We start from the raw sequence: 26,921 nt of genomic DNA on the forward strand, positions 1-26,921 counted from the left end.
GGTTGTCGAGAAACTATTGGGGTGCTGTTCGATTGCCTTTGCATGCGCCCACTTTGCATGTGACCCTTGCAAGAGATATTCGTTTCAACAAGGCCTTTCTCATCACTGCATCTGATGGGGGCATTTTGCTCAGTGCACCCGTAATTTTTAAAGAAGAAAAGGTCTGCACTGTACTGAATGCTTCGTAAGACGTCTGTGGCATATTGGGAGCTGGCCACACTGACTCGTTTGTAGACCCCAAATATAGGTGAGCATCTGGGACATCCTGAAACCCATCTTGTCTTGAAGGTAACGAGGGGTTATTGAAAAAAATGAGGGAAAGAAAACGACAAGTTATTAAGATACCTGCAAAGTTGTGCATGATGGGAACAGTGATCCACTTGCTGTAGCCGCGACATCTTCCCAAATTGCTTAGCATTGTGAAAGCATACTTGTAAGGCACCATGTGACCTGAATTTGGCCCTCGATTACCTGATGTATATTGAGGTCCATCACGCATAGTTTCATACAGTTGTATAAAACTGTCATCTAGGGGCTTTACTTGGCACTACAGGACTTCTGATGGCTCTGTAACTGCCATCTAGAAGTTTGTCATCAACACATCACGTTACGTGGAAGTGAAGTTGCATACAAGTGGTCACTTGGGTGTCCAGACCTGTCCGGCATTTTTTTACGGCGGATTTATAGCAACTTGTACGCTGTCAGATTTGTAGTGTTGATTTGAGTAATTCAAAAGAGCACAAGGACGCGGGTTCATTTCCTGGCCGCTGCTGCCGCTTTTCTAATGGAGGCGGAAAGCAAAAACGCCCGTGTGTTTGAGATTTGGGCGCACGTTAAAGATCCTCGGGTGGTCAAAATTAATCCGGAGCCCTCCACTACGGCACGCCTTATCACCTGTGTAGTGTCAGCCTGTTAAGCCTCATCAATCAATCAATCGAGTAATTTAAGCTTTCCACACTAAAAGAATTGTCAGCATTGAACACACCTTGCAGGCTTGGGGATAAATGTGTCATTGAAACCTGTAGAACTAACCTCTGGTATAATTGTCGAATCATCGGGGCTGTTCTCTTTTGGGGGGGGGGGGACCTTGGCAACGGATCATGAAGTCTGCAATAAGTCCACTTGGTATGTGTTCCTATTGCCGCGGGAACAGAAAAGTTTGGCTGTTTGGTTTGTAGGGGCCACACAGACAAAACACAAGTTTGGTTCATTCGAAGCATTTCCTCGCTAGAATCGTACGGACACCACTTTTAACGTAAACTTCGCTCAAATAAGCTACATAATTAGGGAAAGAGGGAATGACCATGTGACTCACTAGCTCATTTCCAGTACCAGAACATATGACGTCATATGCACAGCCGTCCGATTGGCTGACGCCGGCAAAAGCAAGCACATGTCAGGCAGGGCTTATAAGTTTACAGAATGAGCTATGTTTGCTCAAGTGGGATGCATATTCATTTTATAGCAGCATGTATGGGGAGGTGGAACAATGGAAGTTCCAAAAGTTCACGTAAACAGAAGTGCTGGTGTGTACTGCTGTTGGTACTGATGCTTGTCATAGCTGCACAGCAGTGCGGCACTTTCAGGTTGTCTGAGACGACACTGGCTGATTGGAGTAAGCACAATTGTCCTAGGTGGCCCTATTTGTCGAATATACCCTGTGTTTCACCAAACGATTGCTACCTATCGTCATAGAGTTTCATACAAATATTGTAAGAAACTCTATGCCTACCATTACAAAAATAAGCTAGGTGCTAATACGGTCAGAAACAAAGCAAAGGGAAATAGCGGTGCAGAGCAGTATCGTGACACCATCTGGGAGGACTGACGGTAAGCTAAGCTACGCAATCTGCTGCAGATTGAAATGTGCACTTGAAGTTCGTTTGAAGACCCGCACATGGGAGACTCAAAATTTTAACTGAAAATAATTAATTTCTCAGTAAATAAAGCATCACTTGTTGTTAATATTGTGCTGGGGGCACTATAAAACACCAAATCTTTCGAATAAAATAAACTTGTATTTTGTCTGCATGGCTCTAAGGCTTGGGGGCCATTTCTCTAAAGGAGCGGGAAAGTAAAAGTGCCCATTCATGGTTGTGATTTTAACGTTCAACGTTAAGGGCCCCGTGATGCAGAACAACCGGCGGCGGCGGCGTTGTCCGCGTGTAAAAAATCTGCTTGAGTGGAAACTCGCATAGTGCCCCCTTGCAATGCCCAGTGAAACACCTGGGATCGCAAGGCTTTGCCCTAACAGAAAGTTTTCATGCAATGCGAACAGGGCCTGATGATATCTTGTTCCACACTTAAAGGCGAAATTTTGGCAATTTTCAAATTTTTTTAATAATGTGAAGAACGCAGGCTCCAATTTAATCCCTAAAAGCAATAAACTGTGCTTTCATATAAAATAATTTGGTGAGCCTTCTTGTGGAACACTCGACAGTCTCAAGGTACTACCATTCAAAAAAACATTTCTAACCTCGGGTATCGAAACATTTTTCATGTTGTCAGTGAGCGTTGGCACATTAAAGATTATATTACATAGATTTATCTGTCTTGTGCTTTCAGTGGCTGGTGTTACGGTTGAAAAGTTTTTATTAACAGCAGGGCGACAGCTACATGCATGCAGCGTCGTCATATTTACAGATTGGCGTGATGACTTGATGAGAACATACTACGTGCAGGACATTGCGCTTAAGCTAAGTTGGGCCACTGTTTAGAAAGCAAATTTTGTTACAGTGATGCTCGGTCGGTGGGATTCTGCTGACAGACATCAAAGTTACATTTCTCGTGAATGAGCTCTGTCGGGCTGTAGCCTTTGGCAGTGGCTCTTGCTTCACTTTCACCAGAGTGGGAAGAAGTCAATAAACTTGAAAGATGATATTATGTCAACACAAATTATATGACGTTTCACTTTTCTGACAATCGCATAGCCGTGGAAAGTTTGACCTCAGCCGGTATCATGAATAATTATCAGTTGCAGAACGACTGCTCCACAATCACAATTATGAACCGGACAGACATATATATGTTTGTATGCTACGATAAAACTAACCCTTTCAAGTTTCGTTAAGCTGATGAACTATAGCTAAATCATAGATTTCAAACAGTGGCATAATTTCAATCCACTGCTTGGCTACTTTTTGTGTCGTTCATGCGTTTCGCAGCTTCACTGTTCAACCATGTTAACAGCGTGTATGGGTGCCATTTTGTTATAGCAGCAAAGTTTCAGTTTGTTGTTAGTCAGAATTTGTAGCATCCAAGCACGCTTTTGACATTTCCAATAATATCGAAATTAGCGGAATTTAAATAACTAACATTTAGGTGCACGACGGTACCGAACCATAATACCTGTACACCCGCACCTAAGATGCATGCTACGCAAGCTTTTTTTTTTTTTTTCGGTAAACCACATGCCCTATTGCAGTCATATATTTTGCCTGCAGCTCGCTATTCATGAACCATTTTGTTTGGCGCGAAGGTTGAATTCGGATACCGCTCTTTTCTCCAAGTATTTTGAAATGGAAAAAGCTTCACCAGGAATCAAAAACTCACGGACGGACGTCGTTGCGTGCCGCCCGCGCCACGTGTTTCAAACAAAACGTTGTAGGTGGGGCGTTTTGTTTTAGGCCTAGTTTCCCAAGGAGGAACTCCATGGTTTCAGGTACCAGATTTTTATTATTTAAATCCGAAACACCTTGGCAAGGGTATAGGTATAGTGCCTAGAAGGCACTATAGCAAGGGGGCTGTCAATTTTATAGTAAAATAAATTGCACCGAAAAACTTGAGCCTCGTGTGCAGAATTTGACAGCAATAGAGGGAGCGGTTGAATTTTTAAAGTTATCTGTTACTTTTCGCAATGGAATCGAGAATCTTTCACGCCTTCCTGAACCTGTTAGTGACTTGCACTAAAAAAGAAGTGCTCTTAGACAAAATTTTGAAGAATAATAAAAAAACACGCTCGTGTAAATTTACGCAAGATAAAAATTGGCTTTGCTGCAGGTTTAGCAACCCAATAGTGCATTAATCAACATCTTAAACTGTTCGAAAAGCGTACATGACTTCTGCCGCGATGCCTCGCCAGCGTCTGCAGACAGCGAGGTAATTTATTCCACGATGTTGACATCTACGCGAAGGTAGGTTTGCTCAATGGCTTGCAACTTGTAGAGAAAGAGAAAGGGTAAACTGAAAAAAAAAATAGTGCGAATTCGTCACCCAGACTCCGTCGACTTCGCAAGATGCGAAAGAGCGAGTATTTTTAGACACGGAACGTCCCGAAAGTTCACCGCACCAAACGAGTAGGAAGAAGCACAATGCCAAAATCGAAACCGAAACTACAAACTTCATAAAGTAGGTATTTTTTGATGTATAATATTGAACATAGATGAGAAATTAATGTTTAATATTGTTATACTTTTTTTTAAAAAATTAGTGAACCTGTTGTGAAGATTTAAGGGAGCGGTTGGCAACTCTCTGTTCTGACAGATTTTTGTTTGTTCCTCAGAGTGCCTGATGTCTGAAGGAGGCACTGGCCGGAGCGTGTGAGTCTGTGCGTGTTGCGCGGTTCTTTCTGTTATTATTCAACTCAAACTCTTTGTCGTTGGTGTGACACCGTGAGAATATCCCGAAGAATCAACCGTACATATCAGTCAGTGGTCTTCCTACTTGTTGAACATTTGCAAGTACGCTGCGAGCTCGCGCCCCTGGTGCGATGTAAACAGGTGAGATTATGCTTTTCGCCTGGTGTGTGTAAATGATACGCTTTGCCGTTTGTCGTGCGAATGGGAGCCGATCCACGAGCTTTCGGATGAACCGTTTGCCTCAGAACTACTGTGACCGGCCCATAATACGCATCTTGATGACGCATGTCGTTTAGTTTGTTCTGACGTGACCTGTTGCGGCAGTCGAGTTGGCTGTTCAACCGATGCCTTTCTCTGAAGGTGCGCGGAGACGATGAGGGAAAGGAGCCACTTTCGCAACTCTATTTCTCGCGTACTGTAAAACTCGAGCCCATGACTGGACGGCAGGGTTCACGTCTTTTGAGACCCTAATAATACCATCTATTTCAGACGACGCGGCGCGTCTTTCTGCTCTCGCCACTTGGCCGCTGCTCTCGTCGCACACGCGTGACAGCCGAAGGCGTGCATGCGTGCGAAGCTTTGCTTTTTTCCGTTGGTAAGCGTATGCCGTTTCTTTGTGGCTCACATTAATGACCTGTAATCATCGGCGCTCTCACTTTCGGAACCCGCCGTCGTTCCCCGGTCAACCGATAAGATCGCGCTGAGTTCGTTCACAGTTGCGCGGTAACAGGTTTAGCTGTTTGAATTACACGCGCATGTCGAGCCTGAAATACTGGCCGCTCGCGGGAAGCCGTGCCTTCGATCAGTCCTTGACCCGGCCTAGCGCGCCGAAGCGAACTGGCCACGGGGCGTGGAAGAAATCTGTAACCTTGCGTTGGCTGAAAGCGCCGTCGGTTCTTATGAGCACATAATTGTAGTTAACGTACTTGCATCATCATTGTCAGTCTCCTAGACCTGTACAACCTTGTGAGGATCATTCTTCACTCAATTTTTCAGTAGGAAACATTGGAAAAGCGGCACCATGAGCTGTAATTTTCGCCCTGAGCCGAACACCACTTGGTTGGGTTTGCAGTTCCCGCGCTGGTTGCAGGCTCGGTGGCTAATTCCTGACGAAACTTTGTAGTTAGTAGATTACTGTGTGGGAAGGTGTTACGTGTGACCTACCGCTTGTGATGTGACTGCACGACAGCTGTGACGTGAAAGCTTGTTTCTACTCGGAACATACAGATATAAGTGCTGACTTGTATACTTTGATTTCTCAGATAAGGTAATTTTTCTTTGCTAGAAACCGACTCCTTCTAGGGGGGCTTCTCCCTGATTATTGGACCAACTTATATTTTTAATGATAGTCTTTCTCGGGCTACCTGAATGCAGAAATTTTAGTGTCTGTCCCTCCGTCTGTCACTCAATTCATTTGCCTGGCCAGAGTGGAAGAACGCTTGAATACAAAGTATATGTAGGCAGCACAATTCCAAACTACTAGAACTACTGGCATGGCTCATACGTGTCCACATTATTCAGCACAAAGGGAGACTTGAGCTTATCTGAGGCAGAATGTAAGTACGTAACTGATAGTACCGGTGTTCTTTTCATTAATGATACATGTTGTTATGATAGAAAAAAGCAGTGGCAAAGAGAGGCAAGATAGAAGCAAACACTAATCAAAATGTGTGGGCTCATGCTGTTTCGAGCAGAACAAAAAAGAAACAAAAGGCAAAGGAAAAGACTTACGCTGTCCCAACAGATGGAGCACAAGCAGTGCGAATGTGGAATAATTGAAGAACCTCAATTGCATTCATTGTGGAAAGAGTGAGATGAAAGGGAAAAGGAGAGAGTGTTTGGTGTCGAAGCAAAAGACTGACATTTTCAGTGGAACGAGCAGATACACCACCAATTTTTCAGCGAAGTAAACTACAAGCAAGCTTGCTTGCGGTTGTTTCATGTACACATCAATCATTGCCTTGGGTTTATTAAAATAATTATTGTTACGTCTGTGTGTGTAATGTCTGATTTGCATTTAGGTTATCGGAACCTTCCACTACTTTCTGCTTCATGGCTAAGCTTCAGCACGTTAATTTTCCCTTATAAAGCGATTGTTTTTCACCTGCTCATTGAGTAGTTGGACTTCCCATCCCTTGTGGCAAGAGCATGTGCAGTTGACAGTTAGTTCCTTGGTCAACAGTGCATGAAGTCCATAGCAACCTTGGTTTTGGAACAGAATGTGATAGTCATTGCCAGTGCCCAAAAAACGTCTGCTTCATTCCTGTGTCTTGCTGCCTGTGTTTCCCCCGTAAAAATGGAAAGAGCATTTCTAGCAAGAAATCATAATTTCCGGCTTCATTTCTGGCTTGATTATTAGATTCTAGCTGGAATCGACAGCTTCTAAGTAGAAAAATTCTAAGACTAGCTAGAGATGATTATTTCCAGCTTGCCGTTTTTTTTTTTTTTTTTTCCTAGCTGGACTGACAAATGCTAGCTGGAAGTAAATCTCAATCCAGCTAGAGATAAACTAAAAACTGAATTTCTAGCTAGAAATTCTGCTATTTCTTGCTAGAATATTTCTAGCTAGTGAAATTTCTGGTTCAATATTCCAGCTAGAAAAAACATTTTATTTTCACCTGGGTTACATTTCAAGTTGTCCATTATCAGCCCTTTGTCACGAGCAATCAAGTTCATTTCTAGGATATGTCTGTCCCTGCTAATAATATCTGCTTGTAGTCTGTGTGGCAAAGTGCTTGACCAGTTTGCAAGATAATTCTGGCTTGCAGCCTATGTGTGGCCAAATGAAAAGAAAAAAAAAACTAATTTTCTAGTGATAGCAGTAATAATGGGTATCAGGATCTCGATATGTGATGGTACATGCATCCAGACGCTGTTCTTAGTCAATTTTCACGGTCCCGTCTGAAAACATTATGTAAATTTGTTGCTACAATTAAAAAAAGTGACAGATCAAAATGCCATTAGTGATTGACTGAAAATGACATCACATTTCCCCACTACCGTGGGCTTTTGTAAACAGTCCATTCCTCCCAGCTCGGCTGTGCAAAATATGTGAGCTACTGATAAGAATCCGAAGGGCCATTAAGTTTTACTTCTGGCAGCGAAAACAGATAGGCTGTTCATGAGAGACAAGGTGTAACGGTAAAGATAAAACCGGAAGCATCTTTTCAACAAACTGATTCAAAGCTGGAACCGCACACTGCAGTGGGCCCCGTTATCAGTGCTTTGTTGCCGATGGCAGATAGTGCACTCTGATTGCTTTTCGTTTGTGCTTTAAACACGTGCTGTTAGCTTTGGTGGGCTGAACCAATAACATTGTTTGCTGACTGTTTTGAAATGGTACAATGGCTGTTCAGAGACAGCGACTGGTCAGTCTGTGACATATCTGATCCGTTAACCCACGACCGTACGCATTGCTCTTGCTAGCGCTCGCTCGTCGTTCAGCGTGTTTCCCCGTATGTCAGTTACATCAAGGGTGAGTGTCCTGCAGTGCGACGATATTTCTCCAGGGATTAGGTGAAAAATAATTTAGAAGTTTACGGCCACATTCACATCTGTGTGCAGAGATGAGAGAGAGAGAGAAAGCTTTAAACCGTTGAGCCCCGATTTTTTTTTTATTTCAAGCAAAACAATGTTTTCTGCGTGTTTTTCTAAAATTTAGGGTCCCATCAGCCCACAAACAAAAAATAGAGCTGGAAGTGCAAATATTAACAGATTAGTAATGAGGCAATTAATTAGGACATCTGGCAATTAAAAATTTTACGTTGAGCAGAGACATCACTTTTGCATATTTTCCTAAGCCTTGTGACTACTTGAACCTGCAAATAAAAAATGAGCTTCGTAGGGCACGTATTTATAGATTTACAAGCTTGGGAATAAAACTCGGGCTGCCATTTTTTTTTCAGCCCCAATGTCGTAATTTCGTCTTCACCGGAGCTTCTTCTTTTTTGCAGCGTCCAACTCCACTAAAATGAAACAACAGTGATATCTATCGCAGTAGGCGTCATTGGAGAACAATTCTTCAGCAAACTAGGAGTATCGGTTTCGTTCTCTATGTGCTAGAGGAACTTTTAGGCGGTGGCGTCAAATGACACCACCTGGGCCGAAAAGGTTAATGAATACTGAAAAGGTTAGTGCCACAAACGGCGGGGCTTGGAATGAACATAGAATGGATTGAACATAGTGAGGTGAAAAAAGAAAAGGCGAAAGAAGTATGCAGCTATGTGCAGTATGCATACATTTCTAGTCCGGCACAGTTGTCGGTGCTGCATCAAGAGTGAGACTATGCCGTAGCCAGTCGGAAGGGTGGGAGATGGCATGAAATAGTTTGAGGTGCTAAGCCCCCGTCTGCACCTTAGTCTCGCTCGTACTAATCCTACTTTGTAGTTTCCCATACCTATTGCTGGTTTGTTAATTTACTATAGGAACGAAATTGAGGTGTGGTAGCAAGCTGGAGGAATTTTATGCCCAAAGTGTTACTGGTGGCATAGACACGACGCAAGTAACACTAAAAGCAGGATTGAAATTTTGAGCGTTACGTGCCAAAGCTAGATTCACGCTATAAAGTATGCTCTAGTGGAGGGCAGTGGATTAGTTTTAGACAACATGGAATTTTTCAAAGTGGGTTATGGCCAAAATCTTACACTTGCGGCATATTCGTGCTTACATCTATCAGCAATGCAGTTCTTCTGGTTGGGAATTGGTCTCACGACCTTGTGCACAGCAGTGCGGAGGGGTGCTAGGGAGTGAGGTTTGTTTATGGTAGGGTGTAATCAGAAGTCGATTCTTTTATATGTGTGGATTGACGCATTTGATAAAGCATTCTTATAGTACCTTTAAAGAACTGCTGTTTATACTGTGAGTCGCAATGTACCTCGCTTGCTCGGTTGGTCAGTAGGCACGAAACAGTCATTCTCTTTGCCGGCATGTGAAATCGGCCGAGAAAGTAAAACCTGTCCTGATTGTCATTAGTGATCAGCACCACTGCTGGCATCTCTGTCAACACAGGAGATTGACCAAAAAAAATTAAAGCTGTTCTACTCAATGTGAAAGTTGTCGGTAGTGCAGTGCAGGAGATTGGCCAAAAGAATTAAAGCGGTTCCACTCAGTGTGAAAGCTGTCGGAAGTGTAGCGCAGTGACTCGCCATAATGGGCTGTAGTGCTGTTACCCCCTCACTGCTACCACCTAACGCAATTCAAATTTCCCGCCTTTGCAGTGCTCGCGTGCCTCCTGCCTGAAACTGCCCCAGCGGGAGTTCTGTTCTTTAGTGCAACACGTGCCGGCGTTGCAGTGCCACTTTTTTTTCGCTTGCTATCATCGTAAAAACCAACCCAACGAGTGTTCCTAACTAAATGAACTGTCGGTTAATTATGTATATTTTGCTATTTTGCCTCAAATGTACCTACAGTTTTCTTCGCGCTAAACAACGGGGAGATGTATCGACAAGCGCCAGCGGTTCACGAGTTTCAAACGCTTATGACTATAAACAGCTTGGCTTTCGAAGCCTCTGGGTTACGCCGCGATGACACTTGCTACGGCGGAATGCCGTGTGGCTCTACTTGGGTCCAGTGAGCGAGTTACGACGACAAGGCGAGCCCCTTAAAGGAGCACTGACACCAATTTTCGGCGTTAATATTATTGCACAGTTCGCTTCCTTCACTCAACAGAATACCCTGGCTGAAATATGAGAGGCCTGCGACGCGAAGAACATAGTTCAATTGGATCGCATTTATCGCGCCGACGGAGCAGCGCGCGGAGCGGCACTCAGTAAATGGACATCAGCGTGACATCACTCCAGGAGAGGAAAAAGAAGTGACGCGACAGCGCTCGTCAAAAACTCGTGACGTCACTTCACGCGCGCGGCCCCACGAGCGGCGAGCAGGCGCAACACCCTCTCAAGCGGGCGCCGGTGACGTCCGCACAAAGCGGTGAGGTCAAACCGGGAGGCTGTCATATGCGCCGTTCGGGGTGAAAGCGCGGGAATTTGAAACAAACGATTTTCAGGCCGTTCAATATAATTAACTATCGCGCGCTGAAGTATTTGAAGTGCTGTTTCAGGTTCGCCAGACCATTAAGCATCGATAAAAGCAATAAAAGTGTAACATAAAATTTTCGTGTCAGTGCTCCTTTAAGCTCTGCACTTAAAAGTTACTTTTATGTTATGATTGTCGCCATTATTTTTGTCAGCGCATCAACAGCCAGCTGCTGAAACAACTGTCATCGGCTTAGAAGATTGGCCAAGAAGCTAAATGCAAACCATCATAATTGTAGCTGCGATATCTTTATGTGCAGCATTTGGTGTGGTGTCACAACTGGGAAGGTGTGTTGTCTCTCAGTGATGCTTGGAAGTCGATTTTGACGCGAGTTAAAATGCCCACAGATGCACTAATATGGCTACATCTTTTGCGATTACATGCCAGCGTTTCTTCACCAAATTTGTTTTTGGGGTTGGGGAGACTCTGTCTGAAATTGAGACTGCATGGATGATACTGAAAAAAGACATCCCGCTTCATTCTAGGAAGTTTTCATAAACTTCCCAATATTCTGGGAAACAAGATCTTCCATATAAAAAAACATCCTCAGATTCCATTATGAAGAACTTTTGACACTGCAGAATCCTCAGGGTAGTGTGAAGTTCATTATTTCTACTCGCAAGCGCTTTTGGTGTACAGCAGGGGTGCAAGGGGACGAACGTCCTTACATTGTCCGCACTTTGAACAGGGATTATAAAATTAAATTCAAGAAACCAGGTTTACACAAAGCAGGTTTGCCACAGTGACAAGAAGGGCTGTGCTATGGCCTGCGTTGTGTGCAGCAGTTGATATTTCTGTGCGTGTATCTGCTTGGTGAACCAGCACTCATATGGGAGGGTCAGTAAGAACAAGGGATTGGCCATCTTTTGATGGCCTCTTCATTCGCTTTGCTTTTCTGTAGCACTGACTCACGTATACATTGCATGCAACAAGGGCGACAGCAAATTGGGCAGGAGGGCAAGACGCAGTTTTCTATGCCTGTGTCATGATTTGGGTGGCTGAAACTGTGCTTCTGCCCCAGGGCTGGTGGCCCGATGTCCTCATGAGAGGGCGACCAGAATGGAGCGCGTGAGCTTGCGGCGGTCTCCGTGGGAGGCACTGGAATCTTTCAAGGATCGGCTGGACGGCGTTGCCCAGCGCTGCGAAGGCATGCTGCTGCTACTCAACCAGGTGGGTCGGGCACTTTCGTCAGCACCCCATCATTATGCCTGCCCCTCCTTCCAGTCCATCCCATGCTGCGTTGTATTGCCACTGACTTGATGAGCCTCATTGCACATTCTTCTGTTTTTGCTGCGGACTGCAACCATTTAGCAAAAATATGTTTAGGAAGCAAAACACCCTTTATTGTGGCGGGCACGGGTGAGCAACGAGATAACGTCACAATGAAAACTGACGCAGACTAAAAAGCTTTGCAGCTGCGTCAGCGAAAAATATGATACCGGCACCTGATGGAGGAAATGTTAGTGGCTACAGGCCATGCTTTTGTGCACAGCGGAATGGTGATTGCTTCGCAGCTCCAGTAGTTGCTTCTTCTGCAACAGATGGCGCTAGCTTAACCTGCGCCAACTGCTTGTGATGTTATCTGGGTGTGCCAGGAACCGATCTTGTGTCTTGCTCTGTGACGGCAACATAGATCTCATTAGACTCATGCATCAAGGTGCACACACAAGGTGGTCATTTCTGATGGGAAATAAGCCTTAAAAAATTGTTGTGAGAATATTAACCGACTTGCAAATTAATGGAGCCCCCTCGTTTGAACCTTGCATTTAACTTGACTAATAAATGCAACAACCAGTACTTCCTGCAGCTTTGTATTGGCGGTACATGCTGGATGAAGGCATAAGAACGAGGAGGTCATGTGAAAAATATTGCTGCACACAAATCAGTGATTATGTGATTTAGTTACGCCTTTCTGCATAGTTTTTTTTCACCGAGTGTGCCATGCCCTTAGGAGGGCTGGTGTGAAAACGTTTCCTCGCTCTCCCCCTCCTCCTGCCAGGTGCTGTTCTTCATGCTGTGCGACCGCTGGTTCTGCCCGGATGACCGGTTGACGGGCCTGTACTCGCTGCTCTTCTACAACATCCTCTGCTACCTGTGCCACTATGCGGCCAACGTGTTCAGCCTGCGCGACTACACGCCCTATGTCCACGTGTCTGACCAGTCCAAAATCCGCCACCTCGCCATGAGTGTCACAAAGGTCAGGACAGGGACCGTCTCGTGTGCCTCTCTGCATGTCTCCAGTCATGCCACCACCTGATTGCTCACCATTGCCCTGTTCTTTCTTTGCCTATTAGGGGGGTTGTGGCATATCGTGAGGGAGGGAAAAAAAAAAGTGCCCCCGTCACATGCCCCCGCGCAAGGGACACGAGTAAATGCAGAGCATCGGGGGTGGTCACGTGGCATAGGTTGTGGTAGTTGGCGGTGGTAGTTGTAGTTGTTGTTGTCGTACGGGTGCGTCGACGGCGCTTGAAGGCCAAGTACGACGAAATGCACGAGGCGTTGGAGCACGGGGAGTTTGCGAGCTTGGACGAGTTCCTGCGCGCCTTCGACGTGCGGTCCGGGGAGGAGTACTCGGAGATTCTGCGGGCTGGCGCGTCGCGTCCGTGCGTGCTTCACGCGAGGACCCCCGCCGAGAAGCGCGTGAACGCGTTCAACCCGTGGATTGGAAGGTTTCTTGACTCCAACATGGACCTGCAGATCATCCTCGACCACTACGCATGCACGGCGTACGTCGTGGACTACGTCAACAAGGCCGACCGCGGCATCTCGTTCTCGTTACGCGGGGTCCGCCGCTCGCCGCTGACGTTTCGAAGCCGTGTCTCACTCTCGATTCGATGGATCCGCAGCTGGACGCTGACGACTGGCGGCGGCCTCTCGTTCTCGACGCTCGGGATCGGCCGCTCGACGCTGACACTTCGCCGCTGCCTTAGCGCGCGCAGTAGAGGGAGAGGAGGTAGCACCTGCTGCTGCAACGCCTCTTTCAGCGCCGGAGCACGCGCATGCGCGCCCGCACCTGTTGTTGAGAGCGGACAACGCCGAGGGACGACGGGTGACAGTGCGAGTTAAAGAAATGCTCTGCATTTAAAAGAAATGGAAAGGCAGGGAGGTTACTTAGGTGTAGAGGCCAGTCTTCTGCCCTTGTTGCGAACCGGGATAGCGTGGCCGAAGTGGACCGTGGTTGATGCCGTGATGGGGCAGTCATGAGGACAAGGTTGAAGGAGAATAAAACTTTGTGTTCAGGTATTTACATCTCGATCTCAGTGAACACGCAGTGTGCTCCTGCACGCGTGAGAATAAACGAGTACTGACACAAAATTGCAAAGCTCAGATAACTATCTAAGAAGCTTCCTTTGTATAAGAAGATACCTCCTCAGAAGTTTATACCGTAGCCGGTCAGTGGAACATATTTTAAAACAATTTTAATTCTTGCGCGCACGAGAAAGCTCATCCAAGCAATCGAGCAAGCTCATGACATCATGTGCTCTTCGACCCAAATGGCCAACTTCAAGGCTCCCGTGACGTATCGGGGCGACTGCAGTGCTGTTGGTGCGCGCTTTCTCACCTTGTGCATCACATCACTGTTTTTGGGACTGACGTCGTGTGTGACTACGGCCAATCGTGCCGATGTGGTGAGCAGCGTGTGCCAAGGCTGGCATCGGCTGTGGTCGACGAGAACAATGACGTCAAATGTCCCTTCCCGTCATGGCGACTGCCTCAGTGTTCGCTTCACGGAAGCAGAAACTGACACAAATGATCGGAGCTGGAAGTGATTATTTATGCAGCGTGTGACAATATAATGTGCCATTCTATGATTAGTGGTTTCGGAGGCACCTATTGCTTGTATTCACTGGCGAGGCGCGCATGCAGGCAACCATGTGAGTGCGCCGTCACTGGTTACGTCGGGCTCCGCGGGATGGCGGTACTTGTCCGTGCTAAGCACGTGACTGTGTTTCACCTTACAAACTCTACCTCACCGAACGCGAAGTATTGCCTCGAGTTAACTGTGAGGGTGATTAATAACATCTCTGTTGACACCGCCGTTGAGAATCGGGTTGAAACTGTGCAAACGACGCACGACGGTAGTTTTTTCCCGGCGTGCGGGCGCAGTGGCCCAAGCCGCGCCATGTTCGTGGCGCATTGGCCATGTTTGCGGCAGTTTCCAGTGTTGCCAAGCGTAGAAATAGACAGCTAAACTTTTCAACGAATACCACCTATAGCAGTGAAGAAAAAAAACGCATTACAAAATTTCGTGTCAGTACTACTTTAAGTAAGCACGTTGGGTACATTCCCTTTCTCTCTTTCTCTCAGCTGCTGTCAAGGCTGCACGAATCACACAATTCATGGTGCTGATATTAACGCCCAGACACTCGCACAGAAAGGGTGTGTTTACCTCTCGCGCAGGTGGCTGTCCGGTTGACTCCAGTGAGGCTTTCTGCCTAGGGTCGAAGCCCCATTTGTCCTTCAATGTTGAAGCATCGGGAAGACGTGTTCCCCTCTTGTATTTCTCGTCGGGTGGCTCGTTGAAGACGGTATATACAGCGTCGTCAGACACGCTACAAAGGGCATGACAATGGTGCGAGGCATGCTGCTGAAGCCTGCTGTTGAAAAGGAGACACCGAGCGATGCTTCTGTCAGCAGCTCCGTTGAACGTCGCAAGTCGCTAGGGTGGCCTTGGCTGGTTGGTGCTTGAGAGGCCCCGAGGTCGCCAAAAGGGCAGCAGCAGCATAGTTTGCCGCGGCATCATTGTGGACATGCCAAGTCGTCGAACGTCGATGAGGGAAGGCACCTGGCAGACGACAGGCTTTGGTGGTCGGCCCGAGAATATCGAAGAAGACAGGTTTCTCAATACCCTGTAGTGAAGGAGTAGAGTTCAAGGGATAACAGAGGGCGTGGGCAGGAAGGAGGAGATAGAAACGAGAACATGCCTTCTCGTAGTCCTCTTTTTTTTTTTTTGTCACTGGAGACATTCGTGTAAATGTCTATCATTCAGAAAACAAAGGAGGGCTTTTGTTGCTTTCTGTGAATTTGATGGTAGGGACCTATGTCCTAGTATTGTTGCTGAGGCATAATGTGAGCGGCTTTCCACTCACAGTTATGCAGTATTAGCCACTTATCCAGCAATGGATGTGCTACTGGTGTTTTCCTTCCAATCTCGGCTGTTCAGAAGAGAGGGAACGAGATGGCCGAGGTGTCTGCCTGCATCCCCCGTGCAGATGGTGCTGGACCTGACCAAGGGGGTGACTTTTGTGATCACGGGCGTGTTCATGCTGCTGGTGTTTGGGCTGGAGCAGGGACTGGAGCACTTCAGCCCCAGCTGGCCGTACCTGGTGCTGACGGGGGCCTACTTTGTGCTCACCGAGCGCGCCTGCCAGGAGCGGCTGCCCCCGCTGCTGGGCTGGCTGCAGCTGGCCTCGCTGGAGAGCCTGGAGCCCCTCTGGGTGCCCGTGCTCTGCCGCATGGCCTCCTCGCTGGCCACCCTGCTGCTCGTGGTGGCCGTCTCCTTCTGGGGCGGCCAGGACACCCGCGGCGGCGCTTGGGGCCTCTGCCTGCTCGCCAGCTACTTCAACGTCTACCTGGGGCTCAAGGTACAGTCTGCTGCTTTTCCTCTGTCCTCCCTCCTGCTCTCTTCGTTCGGCATCCAGAAATCGATGGTTGTTCCCCTTTTCAGAGAACTGAAGTAGCGTAGAAAACCGGGCTAGTTGGTATGGATTCATCTTCACAGCGCAAAAATAATGGGGCAAAAGGGACCAACGTTAATCTTGCACTGTGAAGATGAATCTTTTCAAAGAAGCTGGTAAGAATGTAGGGTGTGGTGACTTGGGCGCTTCACTCATGCACACACATGCAAAACCGGAGTTTGAACCCCATTTCACGAATTCATCCTGGTGGAAAAAGCATGTAATAATATGGGCAAAGAAAAAGGCACACAACACGGTTGAATATCTTCGAACGGTGTAAAAACACAGACGCAAGGGGAAAAAATGACAGCGTCATCCTGTCATTTTCTTTAGTGTCCGTGTTTTTACGCTGTTGTTCGAAGATGTTCAACCAATACCAACCCGCCCAAATGTCGATCCTTCTGCAGTACACAATATGGTGTCTGCCTCTTTCTTCGTCCATGATTTTGAGTGCTTTTTACATTGAGATGAATCCATACCAACTAGCCCAACTTTCCATTCAGTTTCATTTAATTAGGGGGGACACTGGTCTTGAAGACCGAAAATTTGCCAAAAAATCAATTTTCTGTATTAATTTTATTTGCAGTCTACAGGTCCCACAGAATGTACCTGCAAAATATCATAGCTGTATCATAAGTATTCACACAGCTGTTACCCTTTGAATTCGCCTAAATGACCATTTTTGCCTATATTTGCAAACTTCGTGCCCTGTTTTCTCAGAGCCAATTTTTTACCCACATGGTCAGCTATCGGGTACAATATCTTGGGATGTGCTGGTTCGATTTACGTCATTTTTGCTGCATTCGAAAGCTTATGAACTGAACAGTGCAATAAAACCACGAAAGTACAGAATTTCTTTTTGCTGGCACAAGATTTTATGCAGTTAGTTTTACAAAAACATTGTAAATTGATGACCTGACATTTACGAATTTTACAGCATTTGCAGAAACCATGCTAAAATTACTGCAGTGGTATAGTTGCACTCCCTGGTCCTTCTAGAGCACAAAGGGATAAAAACTATTTGAGTATTTCATAGGTACATAATGAAAAAATTGCCCGAAATGGAGTGACATAACATGTTGCGCAACTCTAAACTTACACCCCATAGACGAAAACTGACTGCATATTTGTGCTCAGGATGTTGAAATACACTCAATGCGTAAATCTCAAGCACATAAGTTAAAAAATAACAAAGATGTCCTCAAGACCAGTGTCCCCCCTTAACAAAACTAGATTTTTGTTGAGCTAAAGGACGCGTGTTCGACCACAGCTGCGGCAGCCATTTTTCGGATGGAGGTGGGCAACGGAAATGTCCGTGTGACAAGATTTTGGTGCACGTTTAAGACCGCTAGGTGGTTGGCATTAATCTGAAACCCTCCCACTAATGTGTGCCTCATGCTGAGGTACATATAGCTTCAGTGCGTTAAACACCCGGTATATTGTTTTGCTTTGATTTTGAAAATGAAACCCGATTTTAAAAGTGAATTCTGATTCTCCATTTGTTGTCTATTGGGTTTAATGTATTTGAGAACTCGATCTTATGAACAAAATTTACCGTCTGGTCCAATTTTACAAAGGTGTTTTCAAGGAAATGGGTGAAGGATAGGAAGATAACGTGTTCCACCAAGCTGGTTCTTCTCACCAGGACAGAGAACATGCAAAGAAAAATTAGGAACAGTGGACTGTAGAAGATGATTAAGCTTTGGTGACATACGTATAGACCCATTTTTGCTTGAAGCCAGGCACAGGGGTGGAACAGTTGCGCCATTTGTACCATTGAGCGCCAAACTTGTTTACCTGTGCCATCCTGCTCCAAACCGTTGGGTCAAACTCGTTTATCAGCACCCTCCTGCGCCGCAGCACCTGAATTAATTAAGCTGTGAGATACGACCGCCATGATGCCCCGTGCACGAAAACTTCACTGAAACATTGTGTTTTTGGTTTCAAGGCAGTTATGATTTCAGTTTTATAAAGGCTATGAGTGGCAATGAAAGTTGGGTTTTGCTTAGCTGTAATGCCGCAGGCACTACACGCCTTCTCCGCTTTCACTTTGGGTTTTGCTTAGCTGTAATGCCGCAGGCACTACACGCCTTCTCCGCTTTCACTTTGGATTATTTGTGTCGCATTTGCACAGTTTTGTTTTCCGGTGCCGGCCGCTTCACCACAATCAATGGAAAATGACCCAAAGTGAGTTAAATGTTTTTATGCCACATCGCAAACAGGTAGAAAACAAAAAAATATTCGCACAAAAGGTTGTAGTTTTTTTGGAGGTGAACTTCAATTTAGCGTACTAATTTTGACGAGCGTAGCTGCAGCATATACTGAACAAACAGGGTCTTGGACACTTTGCCCTAGCTTGTTATTAATTCGGTTTGCCTTTGCTGTGAGGTAATTACTCATTTTCGCCTGTGAACTTTGGGGCTAGCGTTGCTTACACGCAGGATGGTCCAGCATTAATTATGCCTTCTAACACACTATCATTACGTATTCTACAGCGCGTGTTCGTCGACTCTTGCAACCCTGCGATGGGCGAAGACAAAGCTATGCTCTGCTTTGCATGCACTGAAATTGCTTTTCCATAGAAAAAATGCAAGCAAACACCTTGTTTTTCAAAATGCTGTCGTAAGTTCACTTAACACTGCCGTTTACCGGACACGAAGCGAGGCTTGCTATCTGATCCCTTTCGACTCTGCGCGTGTGGTTTACCCTCTAAATGGGGATAACGCGGCACACTTGCTGGGGCCAAAGTTTGATAACCTGCAAATTGTAAATTTCCAGATATAGTACAAGCACTGTGTTCCTTGTTCAGAGTAGGCTCTAGTGCATGGCAAAACGCCTGATATAGTCAATTGATTAAACTTAATTGGCAGGGGGCTGGCATAGAAGCCTGTGCCAGTCCCCCGCAAAACGGTCTTTCTGGTTGCTTCAGACCTGCTCCAAAAGGCCTTTGTGCTGCAAGCCTGCTAAAAAAGGCAATTTTGCCTGCTACCAGGATTGCTCCCAAACCTAAGTACCCTGTTCCACCCCTGCAGGCATAGACATCTGTCTGTGATAAAAATGTGCCACTTTGTCAAAGGGCAAGAAGGCAGAAAATGTCTTAATTCCAATAGGACACTTACTCGGCTGAGTCCCGATTGCACCGTTTCACTAATTCAATGAAAAATGAACTGGCCGGGACCCTGTCCTGGTGACGTGTTTCCAAACGCTTCGCTGCACAGTGCCCCACATGATGTTTGATGCCACTGCGTGTGCTTTTCTATTGAGCTACTGCTAAAACGGTCCCGCCGTTCGGGATCTGTAGCTTCGAGGTAGAGTTCTGAGTACTTGCAGTGACGGCCTGGGTTCGAGCCTTAGTGGGTCTACTTTAATTTTTTTATTGCAAAAGTTTTTTTTTCCAAACTTAATTCTTTTTTAATTGTGGTTAAACACAATTCTTTGTGTTATTTTTTTTTTATATAAATGGTGATTTGGTATGTTTTAGGTCACTTTAGGTTCGAAGCACAGCCTATGACCCCATTTAATTGATGTTCTGTATCGTGCGAAAACACATGTCACATGGAGAACTGTGCAGTGAAGCATTTGGAAATATGCATCCTGGTGTTGTACTCCTCCTCTGGATATCGGGCATGGCCCTTCCCCCGCCCCAGGAACCTAGTGCGTTGTTTGTAAATCACTCTCTCCTAATTACAGCTTTGTTTCCTGAGTGTTGAACTCATCCGGGCCCACGTTTTTGTTGTGATTTTTCACCGATGCAGTCAAGAGGGATGCATAGTTCAGTGCTTGTTTCATTGCACTGGAGGATTCTCACTTTGCCGAGGCAATACATACTCAAGACAAACCTCTATTTTTATAGATATATTTGGAATGTTAGAGCACACTGGATGGATAAATGGGTGGCATAGTTTCCCCGGATGCATCCCTCCCACCAGCATTTCAGGATTGCAAATTCATCATCATCAGTAGCAGCAGCAGCAGCAGCAGCCTACTCAGGCCCACTGCAGGATGAAGGCCTCTCCCATTGACCTCCAACCGCTCTTGTCCTGCCGAGCTCGATTCCAGTTTACCCCGGAATCAAATTTTCTGGGTTGTATTATAGCAAAGGCTGTCTATTGGGAGTTATACTGCATCTTGTGGGGACCATGTGGGTCCCCATGCCGGCCGTTCAGCGCCATTATGGCTTACTTCCCGGTGCCACCAACACGGGGATGCCGCCTTGGCAGCAAAGTGTGCGCAGGTGTGCACGCCCTTGCGCACGCACAGCGCGAGGGCGCTACATGTGCTATTGCTGTTTTTAACCCGTACCCGAGTATAGTGGATCCTGTGGCAGAGAAGGAATGCAAATGGCATAGCAAAAGGGCAAATGCCATGGTGGGAAAATTGCGTTGCTAACTTCGGCGGGGAATGTGTGAGTTCTGAACACCACCGGTTTTATATTGCGATGTAAAACTGTGGTGCACATGGCAGCAGAGTTGCTGAAGTGCCAGTTTTTTTTCTTCTCGCTCTCCCTCGCAGTCCATGGACCGGCACCTGAAGGTGCTGCTGCAAGAGCGGGCGCGCCTGGGCCGCTTCCGCTTCGCCACCCGCCAGGAGCTGAAGGGCCTGGACGACGTGTGCCCCGTGTGCCTGCAGCGCATGACCCTGGCCCGCGTGACGCCCTGCCGCCACATGTTCCACGGGGACTGCTTGCGCCGCAGCATCAAGGACCGCACCACCTGCCCCATGTGCAAGCAGGAGCTCTGGTGCTGACACCCTCCCCATTGTGCGCGGCGTGGCCGCCGCTTCTCGTGCTCCGTTAGTCCTCCAACCCATCCCACTGGGCCACCCTCCATTGCCGAGGGACGGGGACATTGCTTTGTAACTTGCGGACTCGCTTCGTGTCTCCTTTCCGCGTGCCAGCATGGGCATAAGCAAGAGCTTACTTATCCCACGTTCGAGCCTGTGGTGCGTCACGTATGGCAGGATGAGAGAAAACTCTTCTCTAGATTGCTCGAGCTTTTGAGTTCTGGTGGATTGTTGTCACCATCGAGTCGACTCATCTTCCCCCTCTCACCCATCTGTTTTATCCGTGGCTCTGCTGTAGTTATGCACCCGCAGAGACGGGTGTGCTAGCCATAGCGTCTTTCGACGCATTGTTTCATGATCTCTCCAGTGTCCCAAATCCCCTTGACGTGAGTGTGCAGTCATTTCTGCTGTAGGGCTTTATAATTCTATTAAGGAGCGCAGAAAACTTTCGTTTCTATTCCCCCAATCATCGTCAGAGTTGCTGTGAACGTTCCGTTCAGTGTGTTTGTGGCTGCTTGCAACAAAGTTCCTCTTGAGGTTCTGGTGATAATTGTGCTTTGCCATTTGCTCCCTGCACTACAGCAGCAGTGTACCGTGATCTCTTGCCTTTCTAGTGGAGTGAGTTGTGCTGGACTACAGCGTCCTGGATGCTTGGTCCAGGGTAATCTAAGGTGGCGATGGCATAATGAAAAGGCCGAGGTGTGCGGAATGGAAATAACACCTCGGTATCTGCAACCAAGCAGCTCAAGCAGTACAACGTCTGGGCAGCTCAGTTTGCTGCTATTTTACTGTTCGGCCATCACTGTCATCTTTTGTTGCTGTTGTTTGTTTACACCGCAAGGCATCACTAATGTGGAAGTTTGTGTTGGAACGTGCATCCTGAATCAAACATATTCACAACTGCCGTCAGCGTGGTGCCAATGTCTGCCTGATGTTGCGGCACTGTCGGCCTTGTTTTTGACCACACACTGTGTTGTAGTTTTAGATTTTTCGTCCCAACGTTGTAACATAGCTCGCTTGTGCTCGCTCTTTCCTTCTTTCCCTCTACTGTTCACATGCAGTTTTCGAAAATTGCTCCGCATTGCCTAGACAACATTTGTCACCCTTTACTTCACATATTGTTTAGCATTTGTTGACTTTATCGAACAAACGTAATCACAAAAAATTAGCACTATAATGGTAATTGTTGTCTCCCCTCCTCCACCCCTGCTCGATCACATCAGAATTGTGTCAGGCAAGGAGCCATTAGTGTGGCTTCTTGCTACCGTAGCATAAAGTTTTTAAGCTCCTTTTGTATAACCACAGGAGCAGACAGTGTGCTGGCAGAAGCCGTGGCTAGGCAGGCTTTTGTCGGTCAAAATCATCGCAGCATTACCCATCCTTATTTAACGTATCAGCAGATTCATGTTATGCTACAGCGTTCAACGCACATAATTCTGCATTCACGGCAAGGGGAAACTACGTCACTTTAGTCCGTTGCTACAGTTGAACCTCCTTGTAAGAGGCATGTATGTAAGAGGCAATCGGGTATGAAACACTATTCACCCACATGGATGGCTGCCCTATCTTTCCCATTAAATTTACCTCTTTTATAACAGACATCAAATGTAGATGATAGTTGGTTATAAAGGACAAGTTATCCTTGAATTTCGGTCAACAGTCTCGTTTCTGATAGACATTTTAAATTTAGATGCGCTACCACCAGTCGTCAACTGTAGTTGCGTCCGTTTTGAAAAAAAAGGTGGACTACAGATGGCCACAGTCACAATTTAATATAACTTCAGCAAACTCGCAGTGATTTAGTCGGCTATGAAACGACAATGAGAAGCCCAGCCAACGGAAATGCAACACACAGAAGTGGTTAAAGCTTACCGCCGTGCGTGCGAGCGCAACTGCGCATGCGGTCTTGTGTGCAAGCCAAGAATACTGGGAGTGCGCAGCGAGCTCTCCCAGTCATGTAGCTCCCAATAAAGAAGCGCCGAAGATGTTGAGTCCTGCAAGCCTGATGAATATCCATAGAACACAGCTGAAGAAGGCTTGTGAACTCAACGCCTACAATTCATCTTTCGCAAACAGTGAAAGAGAAAGCTTGTGGAAGCCACTGTAGAAAACAGTGTAAATACAGTCATGAAGCAAACATGTTCGGAACTATTTCATAAACTCTGGGGGCAAAACAAATTAGAATAAACCTTTTGCAAGATGCTGTAGTTCTCTTTTGAGCTTATTGTAGTCGTACGGTGCCCACACTGAACTAAGAGTTGATCAGTTAGTGAAAACACGGTTCCTTGTTTACAAGAGACCCCTCATATAAGAGGCAGAAACTGCTCCCCGGTACGTCTCTCTTATAAAGGGGTTCAACTGTATTAAAGTGGTATTGTTATCAAGACAAAGCAGTCTTTTAAAAAAATTACATGAAACTTTTATTTTGTCTCCATGGCCCCTTTAAGATTCCCTAGGTTTTCAAGGCCGCTGATGTGCATACTTAGGGAGGTGGTTGGTATGGCAGTTTAAAAATGCTTGTAGTGCGAAAGATAGCAGGCAGTAGACAGCTATATACACAGCACTTGTGTGTTGCTTTCTCTGCCTCTGCTTGTCACCATTCGTACCATCATGTGGGGGGGTTGCTTGATCACCTCAGTGTATGCGTGAGAATTGTTAATCTTTTACTGTTCAGGACTGTAATACTGCTAGTTTTCCCTGTGCCTGTCCTATTCTCGAGTGCTTGTTTCTGATTTTTCTGGTTCCTGGTGATGAGCACAGTTGTTGTGCACTTATTTGCCTCCCTTGCCTCAAAAGTGGTGGGTCAGGCACCCTCTTAGTAGTGTTCAAGTATCTTCCAACAACTGTGGCATCCCTTGTGGTTATAGCAGCCACAGAAAAGGAACGTGTGCCGTGCATGAACAAATGTGCGCGTAATAACTGGTGTGAGAGCTACTCTAGTGAGCTTAGTTATCTTCCCAAGACAGCTGTGTTGTAAATGGGACACTCGTTTCTTCGTGGTTGTGACATCTTCCAGTGACTGCTTGGTCAGTTTCGTAACGCAGCCTTATGCCTTATATAAAAAGCTCCCGACAATCACTGCTTTCAGACATTCTAGTCTTTAAGTGCCTCCGCTTTGGACAGGTCTATTTGTGTGAGCGATTGCACGTGCTGTGGAATTTGAGTGCAAGTAGTGAATGTTACACGTGCAACATGTTATGGAGTCTTTGCTCGACTTGGTCAGAAGCAATACTCATAGGTGGAACCCAACTTTTACTACTGTGCAGACAGGACTTTGTGTGGTTAACCGGTGATTACTGTGGAAAATCAGTGCCTGTTGTGAGCTGTGTTGGTGGGTGTTTTCAGATACTGCTGCACACACGCTCGACGCTGTTAGCACAACTACTGAAAGCAGGTAATGCTGCACACCTTTTTGTCAATGATAAATGAACGGCTATACAACCAGGGCTCTGGTTTTGAACACACAGTGCTCCAGGCTTTGGAAAAGTTTAGACGTGATTTCTTTGCGTGGATTCACTGTTTGCTGTAACATGTTTTTAGGGTGATCTGATTGCCATTCGCTATTCCAAAGTATTTGCCCAAGACTTATCCAAGGTGACCGGTCTGTTGCGTTACTGGTCAAATGCGCAACGTACATAACGGTACAACTGCTCAGTAGCATTGCTTTTGCAGGTGGTACAGTGTTACGGTTGCTGTGGCCAAAGCTATTTGTAGCGAATTACAGTAGACTCTGTTTTTAAAAATGCGCTATGCGATACGTTACTGCCTTTTACTCCCTTTTGGAGCAGAACAAAAATCTGCTTTAACTGTTAGTGTTGGGCAGGTAGTAGTACTCTTGTGCCCGGGAAAACCAGCACGTACAAACTGCTTTGTAAAATGTGCATGGTACTGCACTATTGCCCTGTGCTAAAACCCTGTGCTTTTCTGTAGCTGAATTTTCAGCGACTGTGCCACGTGCACTGGTGACGACTCCGGTGGCTTTCTATTGACAGGAAACGAATGTGCATTCATTCTTGTCCTGCTGTGGTTGTAGCGTTGTTTTTTTAGGGTTCCATTGACTCATCTTTTGTTTTTCATTTGTAGTAGTTGGCTGAATAAATTATGTTGAGCATTTGTCGATCACAGCCAAGCATGTTTATTCTTAGCAGTACACACGGCCATGAGACTAGCAGCGCAAACGAAGGCTCCGAATCACCGTTCAGCAATAAATAACATGCCTTGAGGCAACTGCACGGCTACCTTTTTACCTACAGTCTAACTCTGATGGTGCCTATTGCTTTTGCGATTCACTCAGTTTTGTGACAGGCATTCCCAACATGTTGAGCGGTTGTTCAAGGTAATCCTTGAATGCTTGTAAGAAGTTTGCCGCCGTCTCTTCTGTGATAACCCGAGCGTCATACGAAAGAGTAGCAGCCATGGCGGACTGTGGTTTTCCGTCGCACCCGGGCACCAATCTGGATCCCCCGATGGCCAGGATGGATGCCTGCGGGGGGTTGATCACTGCACTGAAGCTTGAAATGCCATACATGCCCAGGTTGGAGATCGAAAAGCAGCCTCCTTCAAACTCGTCTGGCTTAAGCTTGCCCTCCCTGGCGCGGTTTGCCAGCTCCTTCACTGTCTTCGAAATTTCGTCGATGCCCAGCTCGTCCGCACTTTTGACTATCGGCGTGATAAGTCCCGTGTCCGTGGCCACTGCTATGGAGATGTCGATGTCGGACAGCAGTTCAACGCTCTCGTTCTTCCACATGGCGTTCATGGTGGGGACTCGGTGCAGGGCCATCGCCGCTGCTTTGATGATAAAGTCGTTGACAGACACCTTGACTCCTTCGTCGGCATATTTCTTCCGGGTACCCAAAGTTTCGTCTATGTAGCACACAACGTCCATGTAACTGTGAGGGATCGTCGTCTTGGACAGGGTTAGCCGCTTCGCGATCGCCCGGCGCATGTTCGTCAAGGGCACGTCTTCGTATTCATTTTCTTCCTCCATCGCCGGGGCTGAAGCAACTGAAAGTTTGGAAGCGGGAGGCCTGGCGGGAGGCGTAGTAGACGTTCCCGGAACACCCTTGCTCGCCACGTACCGGACCACGTCTGCTTTCAGCAGTACGTTGTGGGGCCCCGTCGCAGGCACGTCGTCTGCTTTCAGTCCGTACGTGTCCAAGAGATGTTTGACGGCAGGGCCAACCATTGTGGCCTTAGCGTGCGCTCCTACCGGCTGTTCCGCTTGCGTAGCTTTAGGAGCTGCGGTACTGGCCGGGCTGGGCGCTGTGGGCGCGGCTGCATCCTCGCCGGCCGGGACTTCGACGTCCTTCCAGTCTTGCCCTTCCTCAACCACGAGTCCGATCAGCGTGTTCAGCTGCACCACACCAGAGTTTGCATCTTTGAGTATTTTAGCAAGGACGCCTTCTTCTTCGACTTCGTAAGCGACGACGGCCTTGTCTGTCTGAATTTCGCAGAGAACGTCTCCGGGCTGAAAAGAGTCTCCTTCGTTCTTGAGCCACTTGATGATCGTGCCTTCGGTCATGGTGGGTGATAGCGCGGGCATGCGAAGCTCGGTGCCTTTGACACCGAAGAGCGAGGCTGTGCGATGGACATTGTGCGTTGAGGTAAATATATGGGTGGACGGGCGAAGCTTGAACAGTCGAAATATTCGGACAACACGAGAGGTCTGCCCGACAGCCAAGGACGCCATATCGACCACCGCCATTCAGTATGTGGCACTGCATTCGCTGTATTCGTAATTCACGCCAAGCTTTGTATGAAAAAACTCAGCTCCACAAACCTAAATTTTAGTTACAAAATAGTACATTTTTAATTTAGAGTGCTTTGATACTACAGAGGTTTGTATCTTGTT

General features: G+C 46.7%; 2 protein-coding genes across 4 annotated transcripts; one reads left to right on the top strand and one right to left on the bottom strand.

Annotated features, from left to right (window-relative positions):
• Window positions 1–4,505: 4,505 nt before the first annotated feature.
• On the top strand, window positions 4,506–25,194 carry LOC144178744 (uncharacterized). Of its 3 annotated transcripts, XM_077706832.1 has the most exons (6): window positions 4,506–4,718; window positions 5,067–5,172; window positions 11,632–11,780; window positions 12,610–12,807; window positions 15,824–16,195; window positions 20,801–25,194. In XM_077706832.1, exons 3-6 carry the CDS (start codon window positions 11,670–11,672, stop codon window positions 21,032–21,034), a joined length of 915 nt encoding a protein of 304 aa, XP_077562958.1. In that variant the 5' UTR covers window positions 4,506–4,718; window positions 5,067–5,172; window positions 11,632–11,669; the 3' UTR covers window positions 21,035–25,194. The 3 variants fall into 3 exon arrangements, with proteins under 3 accessions (XP_077562958.1, XP_077562956.1, XP_077562957.1); XM_077706830.1 differs by lacking the exon at window positions 5,067–5,172; XM_077706831.1 differs by lacking the exons at window positions 4,506–4,718; window positions 5,067–5,172 and adding an exon at window positions 7,896–8,052.
• LOC144178742 (pyruvate dehydrogenase protein X component, mitochondrial-like) lies at window positions 25,182–26,798 on the bottom strand. The gene has a single exon (XM_077706826.1). The coding sequence runs from the start codon at window positions 26,772–26,774 to the stop codon at window positions 25,341–25,343; it is 1,434 nt and encodes a 477-aa protein (XP_077562952.1). The 5' UTR covers window positions 26,775–26,798; the 3' UTR covers window positions 25,182–25,340.
• Window positions 26,799–26,921: the final 123 nt, after the last annotated feature.

This window comes from Haemaphysalis longicornis, unplaced genomic scaffold, assembly GCF_048455015.1.
Source record: "Haemaphysalis longicornis isolate Haplotype H1 unplaced genomic scaffold, Haemaphysalis longicornis Haplotype H1 scaffold_4, whole genome shotgun sequence".
NCBI lineage: Eukaryota > Metazoa > Arthropoda > Arachnida > Ixodida > Ixodidae > Haemaphysalis > Haemaphysalis longicornis.

Bases quoted from the DNA above. Each gene is read 5' to 3' on its own strand.
- LOC144178742 (XM_077706826.1), bottom strand. From the start codon at position 26,774: ATGGCGGTGGTCGATATGGCGTCCTTGGCTGTCGGGCAGACCTCTCGT.
- LOC144178744 (XM_077706832.1), top strand. From the start codon at position 11,670: ATGGAGCGCGTGAGCTTGCGGCGGTCTCCGTGGGAGGCACTGGAATCT. The intron at 11,781-12,609 runs GTGGGTCGGGCA...TCCTCCTGCCAG, and splicing joins TGCTGCTGCTACTCAACCAG to GTGCTGTTCTTCATGCTGTG. The intron at 12,808-15,823 runs GTCAGGACAGGG...TCCCCCGTGCAG, and splicing joins TCGCCATGAGTGTCACAAAG to ATGGTGCTGGACCTGACCAA.